Below are 15,345 nucleotides of genomic sequence, written 5' to 3'. Positions count from 1 at the left end.
CCTCATCCCAATGCACTGGCGATCTACATCTCCTCCCGCAGAGAGCTGCATAAGGAGCCATACCTATAGATGACTGAAAACTGTTGTTATAGGTAAACTCCACTAATGACAGTCTAGTCTCCCAAGAGCCCTGAAAATCAATGAAACAAGCTCTCAGTAGATCCTCAAGAATCTGGATCACCCTCTCCGACTGACCATCTGTCTGGGGATGGAACGCTGTACTGAATAATAGGCGAGTCCCCAAAGCTGTGTGCAAACTCTTCCAGAATGCAGACGTAAATCTCGGATCTCGGTCCGATACTATCGACACTGGTATGCCATGCAGTCTAACAATCTCCTTGATGTAAAGCTCTGCATACTGCGTCAATGAGTAAGTAGTCCTCACCGGCAAGAAATGAGCTGACTTGGTGAGTCTATCCACGATCACCCAAATAGCTGTACATCCTCTAGTATTCCTAGAAAGGCCAACTACAAAGTCCATCGTGATGTTCTCCCACTTCCACTCCGAATGGGTAGAGGCTTAAGTAACCCTGCAGGACGCTGATGCTCTGCCTTGACCTGCTGACAAGTCAAGTACTCTGATACAAATCGGCCAATATCTCTCTTCATGCCGGGCCACCAATACAATGACTGAAAATCTCTATACATCTTCGTACTTCCGGGGTGAATGGAATACGGAGATGTATGAGCCTCTATCAAGATCTCAATCCTCAACTGATCAACGTTTGGTACCCACATACGTCCACGGTACTGAACAATACCATCAACAACTGTATAGAGAAGCCCGCCCTTGGCTTCATCTCTCTGCCTCAATCGCTGCAACTCCTCATCTGCAGGCTGTCCAACTCTGATACGATTCCGAAGATTCGGCTGTACCACTAACACTGCCAAACTCGGTGCCTGACCGCTCAAGTACAACTCCAGCTCGAATCTCTGAATCTCCTCCTGAAGTGGCAACTGAACTGTCACACAAGATACCACTGAAGTCTTCCGACTCAACGCATCAGCCACTACATTAGCCTTACCCGGATGGTAGCTAATGTCACAGTCATAATCCTTAACTAATTCCAACCATCGGTGCTGTCTCATGTTCAACTCCTTCTGTGTGAAGAAGTACTTGAGACTCTTGTGGTCTGTGAAAATCTTGCACTTATCACCATACAGATAGTGCCTCCAGATTTTCAAAGCAAAACCACTGCTGCTAGCTCCAAGTCATGCGTCGGATAGTTCTGCTCGTGAATCTTCAACTGTCTCGACGCATAGGCAATGACTCGGTCACTCTGCATCAATACGGCGCCCAACCCTAGCTTAGATGCGTCCGTGTAAACCACTAACTCCTCATGTGGAACAGGCATCGCTAACACTGGCGCAGATGTGAGTTCTTCCTTAAGCCGATCAAAGCTCCTCTGACAGTCTGAAATCCATATAAACTTTGCATTTTTCTTGGTCAAGGAAGTCAAGGGTACTGCAATAGAAGAAAAACCCTTGATGAACTTCCGGTAGTAGCCTGCTAAATCCAAGAAACTGCGAATCTCTGAAGTATTCTTCGGAATTCTCCAATCCTGCACTGCCTGCACTTTCTTCTGATCCACCGCTATCCCATCTTTCGAAACTATATGGCCAAGAAATGCCACCTGCTCTAGCCAAAACTCTCACTTACTGAATTTCGCATACAGTCAATGCTCCCTCAAAGTCTGCAATGCTGTCTGCAAGTGCTGTCTATGCTCCTCAATGCTCATCGAGTAGATCAAGATATCATCAATAAAGACTATGATAAACTGATCTAAGTAAGGCTGAAATACGCGGTTCATGAGATCCATGAAGACCGCTGGAGCATTGGTCAATCCAAACGGCATTACTAAGAACTCGTAATACTCATAGCGTGTCCGGAAAGCAGTCTTGGTCGCATCTGCATCTCTGACCCTCAACTGATGATAGCCAGATCACAGATCGATCTTAGAGAACACCGAAGCTCCCTGTAACTGATCAAACAAATCCTCAATCCTCGGCAGTGGATACTTGTTCTTCACAGTGACCCTGTTGAGCTCTCGGTAATCGATACAAAGTCTCATGCTACCATCCTTTTTCTTCACAAACAACACTGGAGCTCCCCAAGGAGAAAAGCTAGAACGAATAAAGCCCTTCTCCAACAACTCTTAAATCTGCTCCTTCAACTCTTTCATCTCAGTAGGAGCAAGTCGATACGGTGCCTTAGAGATAGGCACAGTACCTGGTATCAGATCAATACTGAACTCCACCTCTCTAGCTGGTGGGACTCCCGAAACGTCCTCCGGAAAGACATCTGAAAAGTCACAAACCACCTCTATATCTGACAATGCTCTGCTAGGTGGTTCTGATGAAGTGACTACACTGGCGAGAAACCCCTGGAAACCACGTCTCAATAACTTCCTCGCACGTGTATAAGAGATAACAGGTAGATCTCACTGCTCGGAGATGCATAGAAAACAAACTGGTCGCCTACCACTGGTTTCACTGCCACTGTCCTCTGCCGAAAATCAATCACTGCTCCGTTGACTGACAACCAATCCATACCCAAAATCAGATCGAATCCAGTCAATGGTAAAACCACAAAATCTGCTCTGATAGTATGTCCCTGTAACTCCATCTCCAAATCTCTGCAGACGCTAGTGGTAGTAAGAATCTGACCAGACGGCATAGTGACATCGTAACCTGTAACAGCAACCTCAGGCTTGATGCCTACCCACCTGATAAACTCTAGGGAGATGAACGAATGCGTGGCTCCTGAATCTAGCAACGCAAACGTGGAATTTCCTCCCACTAGAATTCTCCCTGCACGCAGAAAATCCCAACAATCGCATACTAAACTTACTTTTCTCCCAATACAAGTTACAAAATATTTCTCTTAATTAAACACGAATAAAATGAACATCCTACTCTAACCAAACAAACAGATAATTCATGCAATTTAAAATCATGAAGTAAATTCCCAAAAATTCCTTAAAAGAAGAAGTTTAGGAAATACCGGTGATTAAGGAGGTATCTGGGTCTGCCTCCTCAGCCTGCATGACGAACACCTGCCCAGTGGTGTTCTTCCTCTTCGGGCAGTTATATGAAACATGCCCTGGCTCCTTGCAAACATATCATACATTGGACCCCACTAGACACTTCCCGGTGTGCGGCTTCTGACACTATGGGCAGATCGGAACTCCTCTAGTATTAGGGGCCCCGCCCCTCTGCTGCTGCTGTGGCTGACGCCCCTAGGGCCTCTGCTGCTGTCCCTGCTGATTCGGGCCCTTAGACGGCCCTGGATACGGCTTCTTCATAGGAGGCTGCAAAGTCGCCCTCTGATACCCTGGCTGAAACTGCCTCTTACTCTGCTGCTCTCGCTGCATCTCTCGCCTCCCTTCCTCAGAACTTAATGCTCTGCTAACTGCCGCCTCATAAGTAGTGACATCCAACATGCGAACGTCATGCTCGATGTCAGCCCACAAACCATCCACAAATTGCCTCAACTTATCCGGCGCACTGTCAGCAATAAGAGGCACGAAACGACACCCTCTCTCGAATTGGGTGATGTAATCCACCACAGACTTGTCTCCCTGGCGGAGACTTATAAACTCCCGGATCATGCGACTGCGCACATCCTCAGTGAAATACTTGGCATAGAACATGCGTCTGAACTCTATCCAAGTCAATGTAGGTAGATTCACACCTCGAACCGCACCTTCCCACCAAGAGGCTGCATCACCTCTCATCATATACACTGCACACTTCACCCTGTCAGCATCAGTGATCCCCATGTAGTCAAATATGGACTCCAGTGATCGAATCCACCCCTCAGCAATGAGTGGATCAGTGGTGCCGACAAACTCCTTAGGTCCCTTCTTCTAGAACCGCTCGGCAACATCCTCATCATGTGTGAGCCTAGGACGTGCCGCCTGCTGCTCCAACAGAGCAGTAATCCCAGCCATCATATTCGCATTGGCCTGCTCCAATGCTGCAAGCGGATTCTGCGGAGGTAGAGGTGGAGGTCCCCCGCGTCTGTTAACCTGTCTCGGAGGCATTCTGCACCACCACATATTTCTTTACGTAAATCACAATGCATAACTTAAGGGTTCTAAAACTTTTCTAACATGAAAATCTTAAATCATTACATATGCTCCTTATAAATCATAAGAAAACAATTAAAACTTACAGACCGGTAGTAGGATTTCTGAGCTTCACGTGGCAGTAGGACACCCTCCAAGGACCGCGCTCTGATACCAAATGAAATGCCTACTACTAATAAATGCGGAATTTTTTTTTAAAATAATACTACTATACATACATGCCCATACATATATGTATATAAAAATAACATACTTTTTCTTAAATAACCTGAAAAATATTAAATAAATAAATCCTTAAAAATGTTTCATGCATCAATTTAAAATAATAAACAATGCTGCTGAAAAATCTCATATGCGAAAACAATAATAAAATAAAACGTGTTTCAAAATTCAACATAATAAACTAAATAGCTGCGACGGTCACGGGGTCCACTGCTCCGTGAGCTCATAAGTCCTCACCACCAGTAGGAGCTACATAAACATCATCATGCTCACCTACACCATATAAGCGTAGTGAGCCTAGGGGCTCAACATGTCTAATCCTTTATAACAAGGTTAAAAATAATGCATCACATAATTACTAATACATATACATGTACATGAGCATGCATGGAAATATTTTCATCACATAATAAAACTGCTGAATCATAAACTGAATCATAACCATAATCATAAACATATTATTTCTTCATCATATATAACATAATTGAGCAATGCTTTTGAAACCTGAAGATGGTCCTATCCGTAAGTGTGACGCGCATGTGTCGACTGATCAGTCTCTTGAACCAACGTACGATGGAGGTGATAAATCACCTCCTATGGTAGTAAACTACCGAATCATATGGTGGATAACCACCCCTATGGTAGTAAAACTACCGAATCATATGGTGAAAAACCATCCCTATGTCACACATACTTCAATTTCCACCAAAATATTTTATTGCTCATCATTTACATAATTATATACATAATAAATTTCATGAATGCATGCACTGAAAATATGTCCGTAATATATATTTAATTTATTTTCATAATAAATATACTTATACTTAAAATATAAACTTTATGCATAAAATAATTAAATATATATTTCGGACTTATTTATTTTTCATGGGTTGGTCCAGACTGCTGGTCACTCATCTAGGCCCATTAAACTTAAATAAAACCCAATAATCATATCTGAACCCAAATAACTTAATTAAACTTAACTGGGCCTAACTAAAATATTTAAGTCCATTAAGTTAATTAAACCCAATAAAATTCTAGACTGGCCCAAAAATCCACTGACTGGCCCAATAATTCTCATGGGCTCCCAAGCCCATAAAAATCATTGGGCTAACTTAAATAAATTATTTAAGGCCCAAATAAAATTATTTGGAGGCCCAAATAATTTTTTAACTAATTTTTAAAGCCCAAAATATACTTAAAACTATTAAATACTTAACAATTAAAATACCAGAGCCCGGCCCACCTAACCCAAACCTGGACCACCTGACCCGACCCTAGACACTACGGACCCAACCTGAACCCCCAAGGCCCGACCCAGACCCAGTCCCATCCAAAAACCCGATCCCCCTCCCCCTTTCTCTCTCGGCCGCGAGCAGCAGGCCTTCTTGGCCTGCTGTCGGCCAGCTTCGGCCGCCCTTGGCCGGAGCGCTGCCGCCCAGACGTAGCCCACGTCTGGGCGGTCCTAACCTAGCCCACGCCCCGCTGGTCCATGACCATGCATGGACCAGCCGAGCTCTTTTCCATTAAACCCTAACCCTGCGCACCCACAGCCCTTCCATGGAGTTTCTGATCGGCCAGCCCCTAACCAGCCTGTAACCTGGCCATGGTTCGATCCTTAGGCACCCTAGGACACCCCCTGACCAAACCCTCAGTCCTGGACCAAGCCATACTATGAAAAACGTGAGCCATGAGTGAAAGAATCATCAAACATACATCAAAAACCTTACCTACATGCATAAATCGAAAAGTTCATGATAAAAATCTGAAATAAAACCATCATGCGTGAATAGTAGCTTATATGGTGGCCAAGAGAAGGATTTAGACATGCCTTGAATTTATTTGACGAGAGTTGATGCGTTTACGGGTCTCCGGGACGACGAACGGACCAAAATTTTCAAAGATGGAGCTTGGTTGGATCGACTATGGGTGTTTTCTGCTGAAGAAAGCGTGAACAAGATTGAAGAAAGGGGTTGGAGGCGGCTGATGGTTTTTTAATCGGTCATAGGGATTTAGTTTAGGTTTAAATTTGAGTAGATAATAGGTTTAAAATCCCATTAAATCAATATATAGATATTATACCTTAAATATAAAAATTTTAAGCTCCTAAAATATTAACAATCTGATAACAAATCAAAAATCCCGAAATTATAATATAGAGGATTTTTAAAAATTAATAAAAGTCCATAAAATGACTTATTTTGGCCAAAAATCAATTATTAAATAAATATATACTAAATACTAAAATTTTCTTGACAAAATATCTTAAAATATTATTTTAAGGCTCATAAAACTCATAAAATATTTTTGGCTAAATATTTTGGCATCTCGTCCGTCCACGGTCCCGTCTACGCGATCGACTCAAAAATATTCTCAAAAATCTAAAAATACAATAACTGCGGGTTAAATGATTTCATAAATTTAAATCATGCATATAATCCACATAATAACACATAAATGTCATTTAACCCAAATATAAATTTTAAATAATTATTTTTTCTAATTATGCATGCAAATTTTACGTATTAAAAATTTTCGGATGTTACACATACTATGGCATGTCTACAATTTCATTCTTTCTGCCTCATTATTCAAATTCAGTTCTCTTAGTCTTATTTATGTCTTTCATAAAATGTTCAGTCGTCCACATTTATTCAGACATAATCCCCGAATCCAAGCCACCACTAACAATTCAATGTTGAGCTTCTTCATCATCATCATCAACAATTCAAAGAATTGTAGTAAACTTGAAAATCAATTAAGGCATTCTCCAAGATTCAAAATATTCAAAATATTCGACTTCTAATGGGTATATTTTTTTTTATGATCATTTCTATCTGTTGTGGCAAAGAATCGTTAATCAAAATCTATTCTGAGCACTTACCAACAAATAAATATACCTCAATTCTGTCAGAATTTCTTCATCAAAATCTATCAGCTGGTTGCTAGGTCTTGAAGTTGATAAACAGTCAATCTGATACGTCATTCATCTGTATCTTTCAAGTATCTGAACGACTGATCAAATTCTTCAGGCCAACTTCTACCTGCAATAACATCTATTCATTCGCTGATATTCTGTTATGTTCAATCAGAGATACTTCTTTCAGCTGAGCAATACTGTGCTGTTCAGTCTGACCATACCATTCTGTTCAGTCTGGCCATACTATTCTGTCGGTCTGGGGTGCTTACGTCACCCAAAGAACACTGTTCTATTCAATTATGGGTGCTTACATCACCCAGGGAAAATCTTATAACAAATCGATAAGAAATTCAAAAATTTACAATTCAGTAAATCAGACAGTTTAATTTCAATGATAGATCACGTTCACATGCAATTTATCAAATCATCGAATCATTAAATCAAGTAATGCATAATCATGCAATACTATAAATGCATGTGACTCAATCTACCCCGCTCAGCTTCTATCTCAGTCCAAGAAACTTACGCTTTGATACCACCTGTTGTGGGGACCTCGGGTTGCTAATCTCATCTTAGGGCAACTAATGATTAATTAAACAATTAATCAAACAATTAAAGAATAATAAATCAAGAGCAGAATTTTTTATTTTTTTAAAATCGGAGCCTCACTCGATCGGTCAAAAGCAGTCGATCGAGCGAGCAAGAAAATCATGCTCTCGGGTTTGATCACAATTTGGCCTCGCTCGATCAGTCAAATCCTGCCGATCGAGCGAGCAAAAAAAATCAAGTTTTCTGCCCAAGAAAACCAGGCCTCGCTCGATCGGTCAAATTCACCCGATCGAGCGGGCACCATTTCCAAAAAAATTCAGAACATTCTTTACTGTCAAAACTTGGAACCATGGCATGAATCAAACATAAATCTACTTCTAAACATGGTATACAATCTGGGAACATACATATAGACATATTGTGACTCCCGGGGCTGAGAAGGCAAGGAGTGATCGCCGGTGCCAAGAGGTTGCACGGACAATGAGCGGCTTCTGGCAGGCTTCTAGGCGGAGGGAGACATGAATGAACCGATCCTGCCGAAATAAGAGGGATTCTGAGACTGTGTAGGTATGGGACTACATAGTTGAGGAGAGCTTAAAATATTTCATATGTACTACTCATATCAAGAAGGTGCATCTTCTTTTCGGGAGCTTATTACATAAGAACTCCAAAGTTAAGCGTGCTTGACTAGGGGCAATTATAGGATGGGTGACCCCCTGGGAAGTTTCTAAGGGTGCGTGTGAGTGAGAACATAAGCACGCTGGAAAGACCCGTCTTGATACAGTGGGTCGTTTCAAATGGTATCAGAGCCGACCTCTCTTAGTACGATATGGTTCGGGGACGAACCAAGCGGAAGCTGGTGGGCATGTGACGCCCGGGGCTGTGAGTGAGGACATAAGCACGCTGGAAAGACCCGTCTTGATACAGTGGGTCGTTACACATATACCAAGTCCTCAACCTCAAATCATGTGATTCTTACATCAAACAAATAACATAATAAACATTTATCGAGCAAGCTACACAAGGACTCAAATGTGAGCTTCAAATATAAAAGTTTTTATCAAGTTTGATGCTATCTAACTACCATTCTTCATCTTAAACCCGAGTCCACACTTGCTAAATCTCGCTCCCGAGCTATCAACGTCATCTCAAACTAGCTCCTACCCCATCTGTTGCAATGCACACATACAAAACAAAGCAACAGCCAGATAAACTCCGGTGAGAAATCATCTCAGTATAAGCAACATATAAAGCGTTAAATAAATCATAATGACTCTATTCAATCGACTCAACAAATAGAGTAAATAACGCTTCTTTCGATCGATCAGGAATTGATTCATACTTCTTCGTTGCCATCAAGATTCGTATCCGATCTTGACATGAATATTCATCTATCGAAATCATTCCGGATTCAAAAATAAGGTCGTCGTCCGACCTCGGCATAGAATCAATTCGTATCATCATCATATCAACATCATATCGACTCAAAATCAAAGATCCACTACCTGGGATGGATCGACAACATCAAAATAAAATCGAAATAATAAATACGTATGTGGTTTTGGCGGGACAACTCAAGAAGAATCGATCTTGAGTTTCAAAATCCCTGACTCTCGATGTCGTCATTATACCTTCATATTTATTCTGTTTTGAACGCTTCAAATCTGAAACATAGCATCAAAACATTCATATCAATCTTCATTCTATTCAATAATTCCAAATTCAGTTCAAAATCATCAATCTAACTTCATTCAAAATCATTTCAAACCTCAACTTCTTCTTATGCGGTACAACTTGGAGTCGTGAGTCGTTAGCCTTCAAAAGTAGTCTGAAACTAAGAAATAAATTGCTATATCGTCAATAACATCTAGAAGAATATCTTATCTCAGTTATAGGCTATCAAAATGGTCCAAAAACACAAATTGATGGCGTAGCGATTAAAAATCGATAACCGACTTAATATCGAAACCATTCTAACTTCAATTCAATACATACATAACTTCAATTCAGTTCATATCAATCCTGATCCATCGAAATCATAATCTATACAATCGAATACATGCTGGAAATCATAACCAACACAACCGATAGCCGTTCATCAACTCAAGTTCGATATCAAAGTGCATACAAGCTCAAGAACACAAATATAAACTCATAATCTGATCTCAGTAATATTTCGATCTTCAAACTATGCCAAAATAATTATAAACTTATAGCAAATCGAAGCCCTCATTGCAAGGATTCCAGAACACTTTTCGGAATCGAAATCGGACGATCGGATCAAAAGTTACGGCGTTTTGAAAATCGGAAATGAAAAGAAAGAAAAAGGCTTCGGCTTCTGCTCTCAAAAATCTGAATAAAAGCTGAAGCAAACACGTTGACAAGCTGATAATCTGATTAAAAATCAGATATGTATTGCTTAATTGCAATTTAGTCCCTAAAACATCACAAATTGCAATTCAGTCCTTGGCCTTCGTTTTAATTCAATTTCAATCCAAAATAATTTAAGAATATTAGAATTTAAATCAAAACTCTAAATATTCCAAAATTAAATATACTCGGATTAAAATTAATAAATTCAGATTAATTAAATAATCCCGGCCTTTTGCATTTCAGCCCTTCAAACTTCGATATGTGCACATCAGTCCCTGGTCGGGTTGTATCTTCAAAATTAATCTTCTTTAATTCCCGAAACATGGAATTTAATCTTAAATTCCATAAATATTCAATTTGAATATTTATTCTTTTAATTTAAGAATTCTCGGAATTTAATTCTCAAAATCCGTAAATTATCAAATTAAATATTTTCGGCTCGAAAATTAAATCTATAATTTCCAGCACTTCTCAAATCAATATGAGCCCATAATATGGAATTGAATTCTCAAATCCCATAATTAATAATTTAATATTTTCGGGCCTTACAGTTTGTCATAGTCTTCATAGATGACATATTGATCTACTCTCGTAGTCTAGAGGAGCATCGTCAGCACTTGACTACAGTGTTGCAGATTTTGAAAGAAAAACAAATGTATGCTAAGTTCAGTAAGTATGAATTTTGGCTGGAGCAGATTTCATTTTTGGGTCATATAGTTTCAGCTAAGGGAATTGAGGTGGATCCGTCTAAGGTGGAAGCGGTCCGAAATTGGGTTGCTCCAAAGAATGCTACAGAAATACGGAGTTTCTTGGGTTTAGCAGGCTACTACAGGAGATTTATTCAAGACTTCTCCAAGATAGCTCTACCACTGACTTCCTTAACTCGAAAAGGTGTGAAGTTTGTGTGGTCAGAACAATGTGAGAAGAGCTTTGCAGAATTGAAGGAAAGATTGATGTCAGCGCCAGTGCTAGCAATTCCCGAAGGCACGGGTCGTTTTGTGGTTTATACCGATGCTTCTGAGAGTGGATTAGGAGCTGTTTTGATGTAGGATGATAAAGTAATAGCATATGCATCTCGACAGCTGAAGATCCATGAGAGGAACTACCCGACTCATAATCTTGAGTTGGCGGCAGTTGTTTTTGCTTTGAAGGTATGGAGACACTACTTGTACGGCGAAAGGTGTCAGATTTTCACTGATCACAAAAGCCTAAAATATTTCTTCACTCAGAAGGAGTTAAACATGAGGCAAAGAAGATGGCTGGAATTGGTGAAGGACTACGACTGTGACATTAGCTATCATCCTGGTATGGCTAATGTTGTAGCAGATGCCTTGAGTCGCAAGTCTGCGACATTGAACCAATTGACAGTCCAGCAGGAGTTGATTGCTGAATTTGAACGGATGAGTTTGGAGGTATTCGAACCAATGGAGGTATGCACTCTAGCAGCCTTAACAGTAGTACCTAGTTTGCTTGAGAGAATTCGAGCAGACCAAGCTTCTGATGAACAGTTGACGTTGTGGAGGAACAGAGATGAAGCCAAGGGTGGTACATTGTACACTGTCAAAGATGGAATTGTTCATCACCGAGGTAGAATGTGGGTGCCAGCAGTAGACTCACTGAGAGTTGAAGTGATGACTGAAGCCCATACTGTTCTGTATTCCATTCATCCAGGAAGCACGAAAATGTATAAGGATCTGCAATCCTTATATTGGTGGCCATGTATGAAGAGGGATGTTGTAAAATTTGTGAATGAATGTTTGACTTGTCAACAATAGAAGATCGAGCATCAAAGATCGGCAGGACTCCTGAAACCATTGCCAATACCCACATGGAAGTGGGAAGATGTCACTATGGATTTCGTGGTAGGATTTCCAGTTTCACCGCGAAGGATGAACTCGATTTGGGTGGTAGTTGACAGTTTAACTAAGTCAGCTTATTTTATTCCAGTCAGGAATAACTTCTCCATGAATCAGTATGCAGAGTTGTACATTTGAGAAATTGTCAGATTGCATGGAGTACCGGCGAGGATAGTATCTGACAGAGATCCTAAGTTCACTTCAAACTTTTGGGGAAGTTTACATAGAGGATTGGGAACGAAGCTAGCTTTCAGTACAACTTTCCACCCTCAGACAAATGTTCAGTCAGAACGAGTGATCCAAATACTCAAAGACATGTTGAGAGCTTGTATGATCGACTTTTGAGGTAATTGGGAATCAAAATTTCCTTTAGTGGAGTTTACTTACAACAATAGTTATCAAGCAACTATTGGCATGGCTCCTTATGAGGCGTTGTATGGGAGAAGGTGTAGAACTCCCCTACACTGGGATGAAGTTGGAGAGAGAGCTGTTGTAGTAGCCCGTACCCTAATTGAGTAATTAAAGGATTAATGCTAATTAATTGAATTGGGTATCGGACGGATCGAAAGCTCCGAAGGCACGATCGGAAGTTCCGAACAGGATCGGAAGCTCCGATGAGCGATCGGAGGCACCGATGTTATTACGTCAGGCATGACGTGTGGTTGGATCGGAAGCTCCGATCAGGACCGGAAGCTCCGATCACCCCTATCCGGAGTCAACAAGTGATATTTTGACACGTGGCAGATCAGGATCTTCGGAAGCTCCGATGGCAGGATCGGACGTTCCGATCGAGGTTCGGACGTTCCGATCAAGGATCGGAAGTTCCGATCGTTGTCTATAAATAGAAGGCCGAGACTTCACTTTCATTTGCCAATTCCGAGTTCTCCTTTCCTTTCTAGTCCTTTTGGAGCTGTTCTAGTCTTCTTAGGCTTGGTCCGGAGGTCGGAGAGGCGTTCGGTAGTCGTAGCGGAGTCGTGCCCAAGTTCTGGAGGCATCGACATCAAAGGGCTAACGACGGACGAAGGTATAGCTTTTGCTCCCTATAAATATTTAGGAGTATGCAATAGCTTAGTTAAGGCTTTTAGAGCACTTTAATGATAGTAGTATCATTTGGCAGTGAAGAGCAGACTATAGGCGTGGACCTAGAGTTGGTAGATCTTGCACTGTATTGAGGTACGAAAGTACTGTTCGAGATATCCTGACTGAGTATGCATGTATTATATGACTGCATGATTTATATGCCATGATATTATGCTGCATTCATTTGCATCTTGCTGTATCTCCTTCGAGATGTCTTTAGTAGGGTTGTACCTTATCCTGTTAGTGGATGGACTTCCATCGATTTGGGTCCGGCGTATCCACGGTTATCTCGGTATGGGAGCCACCTCCTGAAGCGACGGCACAGCGTGCTACATACCCGGGGCCTGGTCTGTCTCTGTTATCTGATCCTTGACCTCGAGTCTATAGGGAGTTCACTTTGCATGCATGTATACTCATACTCTCGCACTGAGCGTTTTATGCTCACGTCTCGTACTCTGTATTTTCTGGACACCCTATTCCATGGGGCAGGTTTGCGATTGGACGAGGAGGGTGGATCCAGGAGGGGCTAGTCAGTGGTTGGCCAGCTGGAGCTTCGTCTAGGTTTTATTACTGATGTTTGGGTTTATACAGCTATTCGATTTGGTTGTATATTATTTGGATAATTACAGATTCCTTTACTTGGGATTGTATAATGTTATTGGATTCCGCAGTTTTATTCTGATATCTGTTTTATTAAGTTAATTGCATGCCTAAGTTCTGTTTAGTAGGTGATCCGGGTAAGGGTCACTACATTTATGGTATCAGAGCATGCAAAAGATTTCTTGGGATTTAGTCTCATCTTGAGGTATTTTTGTAGATGTCAAATCGTGACGACCAGAGTTCTCATGGCAGTGTTGGTGGGCGTTGGGGTGATGCCGACCGGGAGCCTCGTCGAGAACGGCGTCATCATCATCATGACGACGAGCGTTTCACTGTGCGTCGATTCTTAGCTATGGGTCCTAAGACCTTAGTTGGAGGTGAGTCTCCGGAGGATGCGGAGAACTGGTTAGACCGCATGGAGACGACTTTTCAGACTTTCCAATGCACCGAGGAGCAGAAGGTGGAGACCCTTGGCTATCTTCTGGATGGGCGTGCGCGCAGGTGGTGGAGGTTTACTTCTACACCTTTCGTTGCGGCGAGAGGAGTGGCCACCTGGGCCGAGTTTCGCACAGCTTTCCAAAAGCGGTATTTTCCTCCTGCACTCCGACAGTCGAAGGCAGGCGAGCTACTGATTCTGCGACAGGGAACCATGTCTATCGATGAGTATCAGCAGAGGTTCTTTGATCTGCTATCCTATTGCCCCGAGATTGCTGATAGCTCAGAGATGAAGTATAATCTGTTTCTTCAGGGCCTTAACCCTGAGATCCATGACCGTGTGGCGGTTGGCGACGACATGTCCTACGAGGGTTTGGTGAGCCGTTGTCATCAGGCAGAGGACAGCATTCGGCGGAACAGGTCTTTCCCTCAGTCGAGGCCTGTTAGTTCTTTGGGTCCCCGTGCCCAAACTTTCAAGAAGTCTGGATCTTCTTCTTCCTCTGGTTCTGGAGGTATTGTCCGTTATGGTAAGAAGGACAAGTGTGATCACTGTGGGAAGAACCATCCATCCGACAAGTGCCGTAGAGCTTCTGGAGCTTGTTTCCATTGTGAAGAGACTGGTCATATCCGGAGAGATTGTCCAATGTCTGGGGGAGGTGGTTCTGGTACAGGATCGGGTTCTCAGGCTACCGTACAGCAGAGGTCGCAGGGACAGTCTGCTGGGAGTTCTCATATGAGGCCACGAGCCTCTGGCCAGGTGTTTGCCCTGAGACATGATCAGGCTGTGGAGGAGAATGAGAAAGTCATCGCAGGTACATTTATGCTTTATGGTATACCTGCTCTTGTACTTATTGACACTGGTGCATCTCATTCCTTCATTTCTGCACGTTTTGTTAAGAGGCATAAGTTACCATGCATTGCACTAGACGTAGTGATGTCTGTTTCTACTCCGACGGGCCAATCTGCTTTGGCTAAGCGTCTAGTGATGGGTTGCCCTTTAGAGTTCGAAGGGAACATTCTGTTAGCGAATCTCATGGTCCTGGCGATGGACGACTTTGATTGCATTCTGGGAATAGATGTGTTGACTATCTATCGAGCTTCATTGGACTGCTATCAGAGATTAGTACGCTTTCATCCGGAGGGGAGTGAGAGCTGGTTTTTCTATGGTGAGGGAGCGCGACCCCCGATGCCTTTGGTATCAGCTTTGAGAGCCTGT

The 15,345-nt window shown here is 42.1% G+C and overlaps 1 protein-coding gene across 1 annotated transcript in view; it reads left to right on the top strand.

Moving 5' to 3' along the window:
* The window catches only part of LOC140878059 (uncharacterized), a 37,042-nt gene extending 25,835 nt beyond the window's left edge, over nt 1-11,207 (top strand). Inside the window, exon 3 of the mRNA XM_073281660.1 lies at nt 10,854-11,207. Within this exon, the coding sequence (XP_073137761.1) occupies nt 10,854-11,207 (354 nt within the window). The remainder of the gene's footprint in view (nt 1-10,853) is intronic.
* Nucleotides 11,208-15,345: the final 4,138 nt, after the last annotated feature.

This window comes from Henckelia pumila, chromosome 2 (assembly GCF_033568475.1).
Source record: "Henckelia pumila isolate YLH828 chromosome 2, ASM3356847v2, whole genome shotgun sequence".
In the NCBI taxonomy this organism is placed as follows: Eukaryota; Viridiplantae; Streptophyta; class Magnoliopsida; order Lamiales; family Gesneriaceae; genus Henckelia; species Henckelia pumila.
This window is presented reverse-complemented; position numbering and strand designations above follow the sequence as displayed.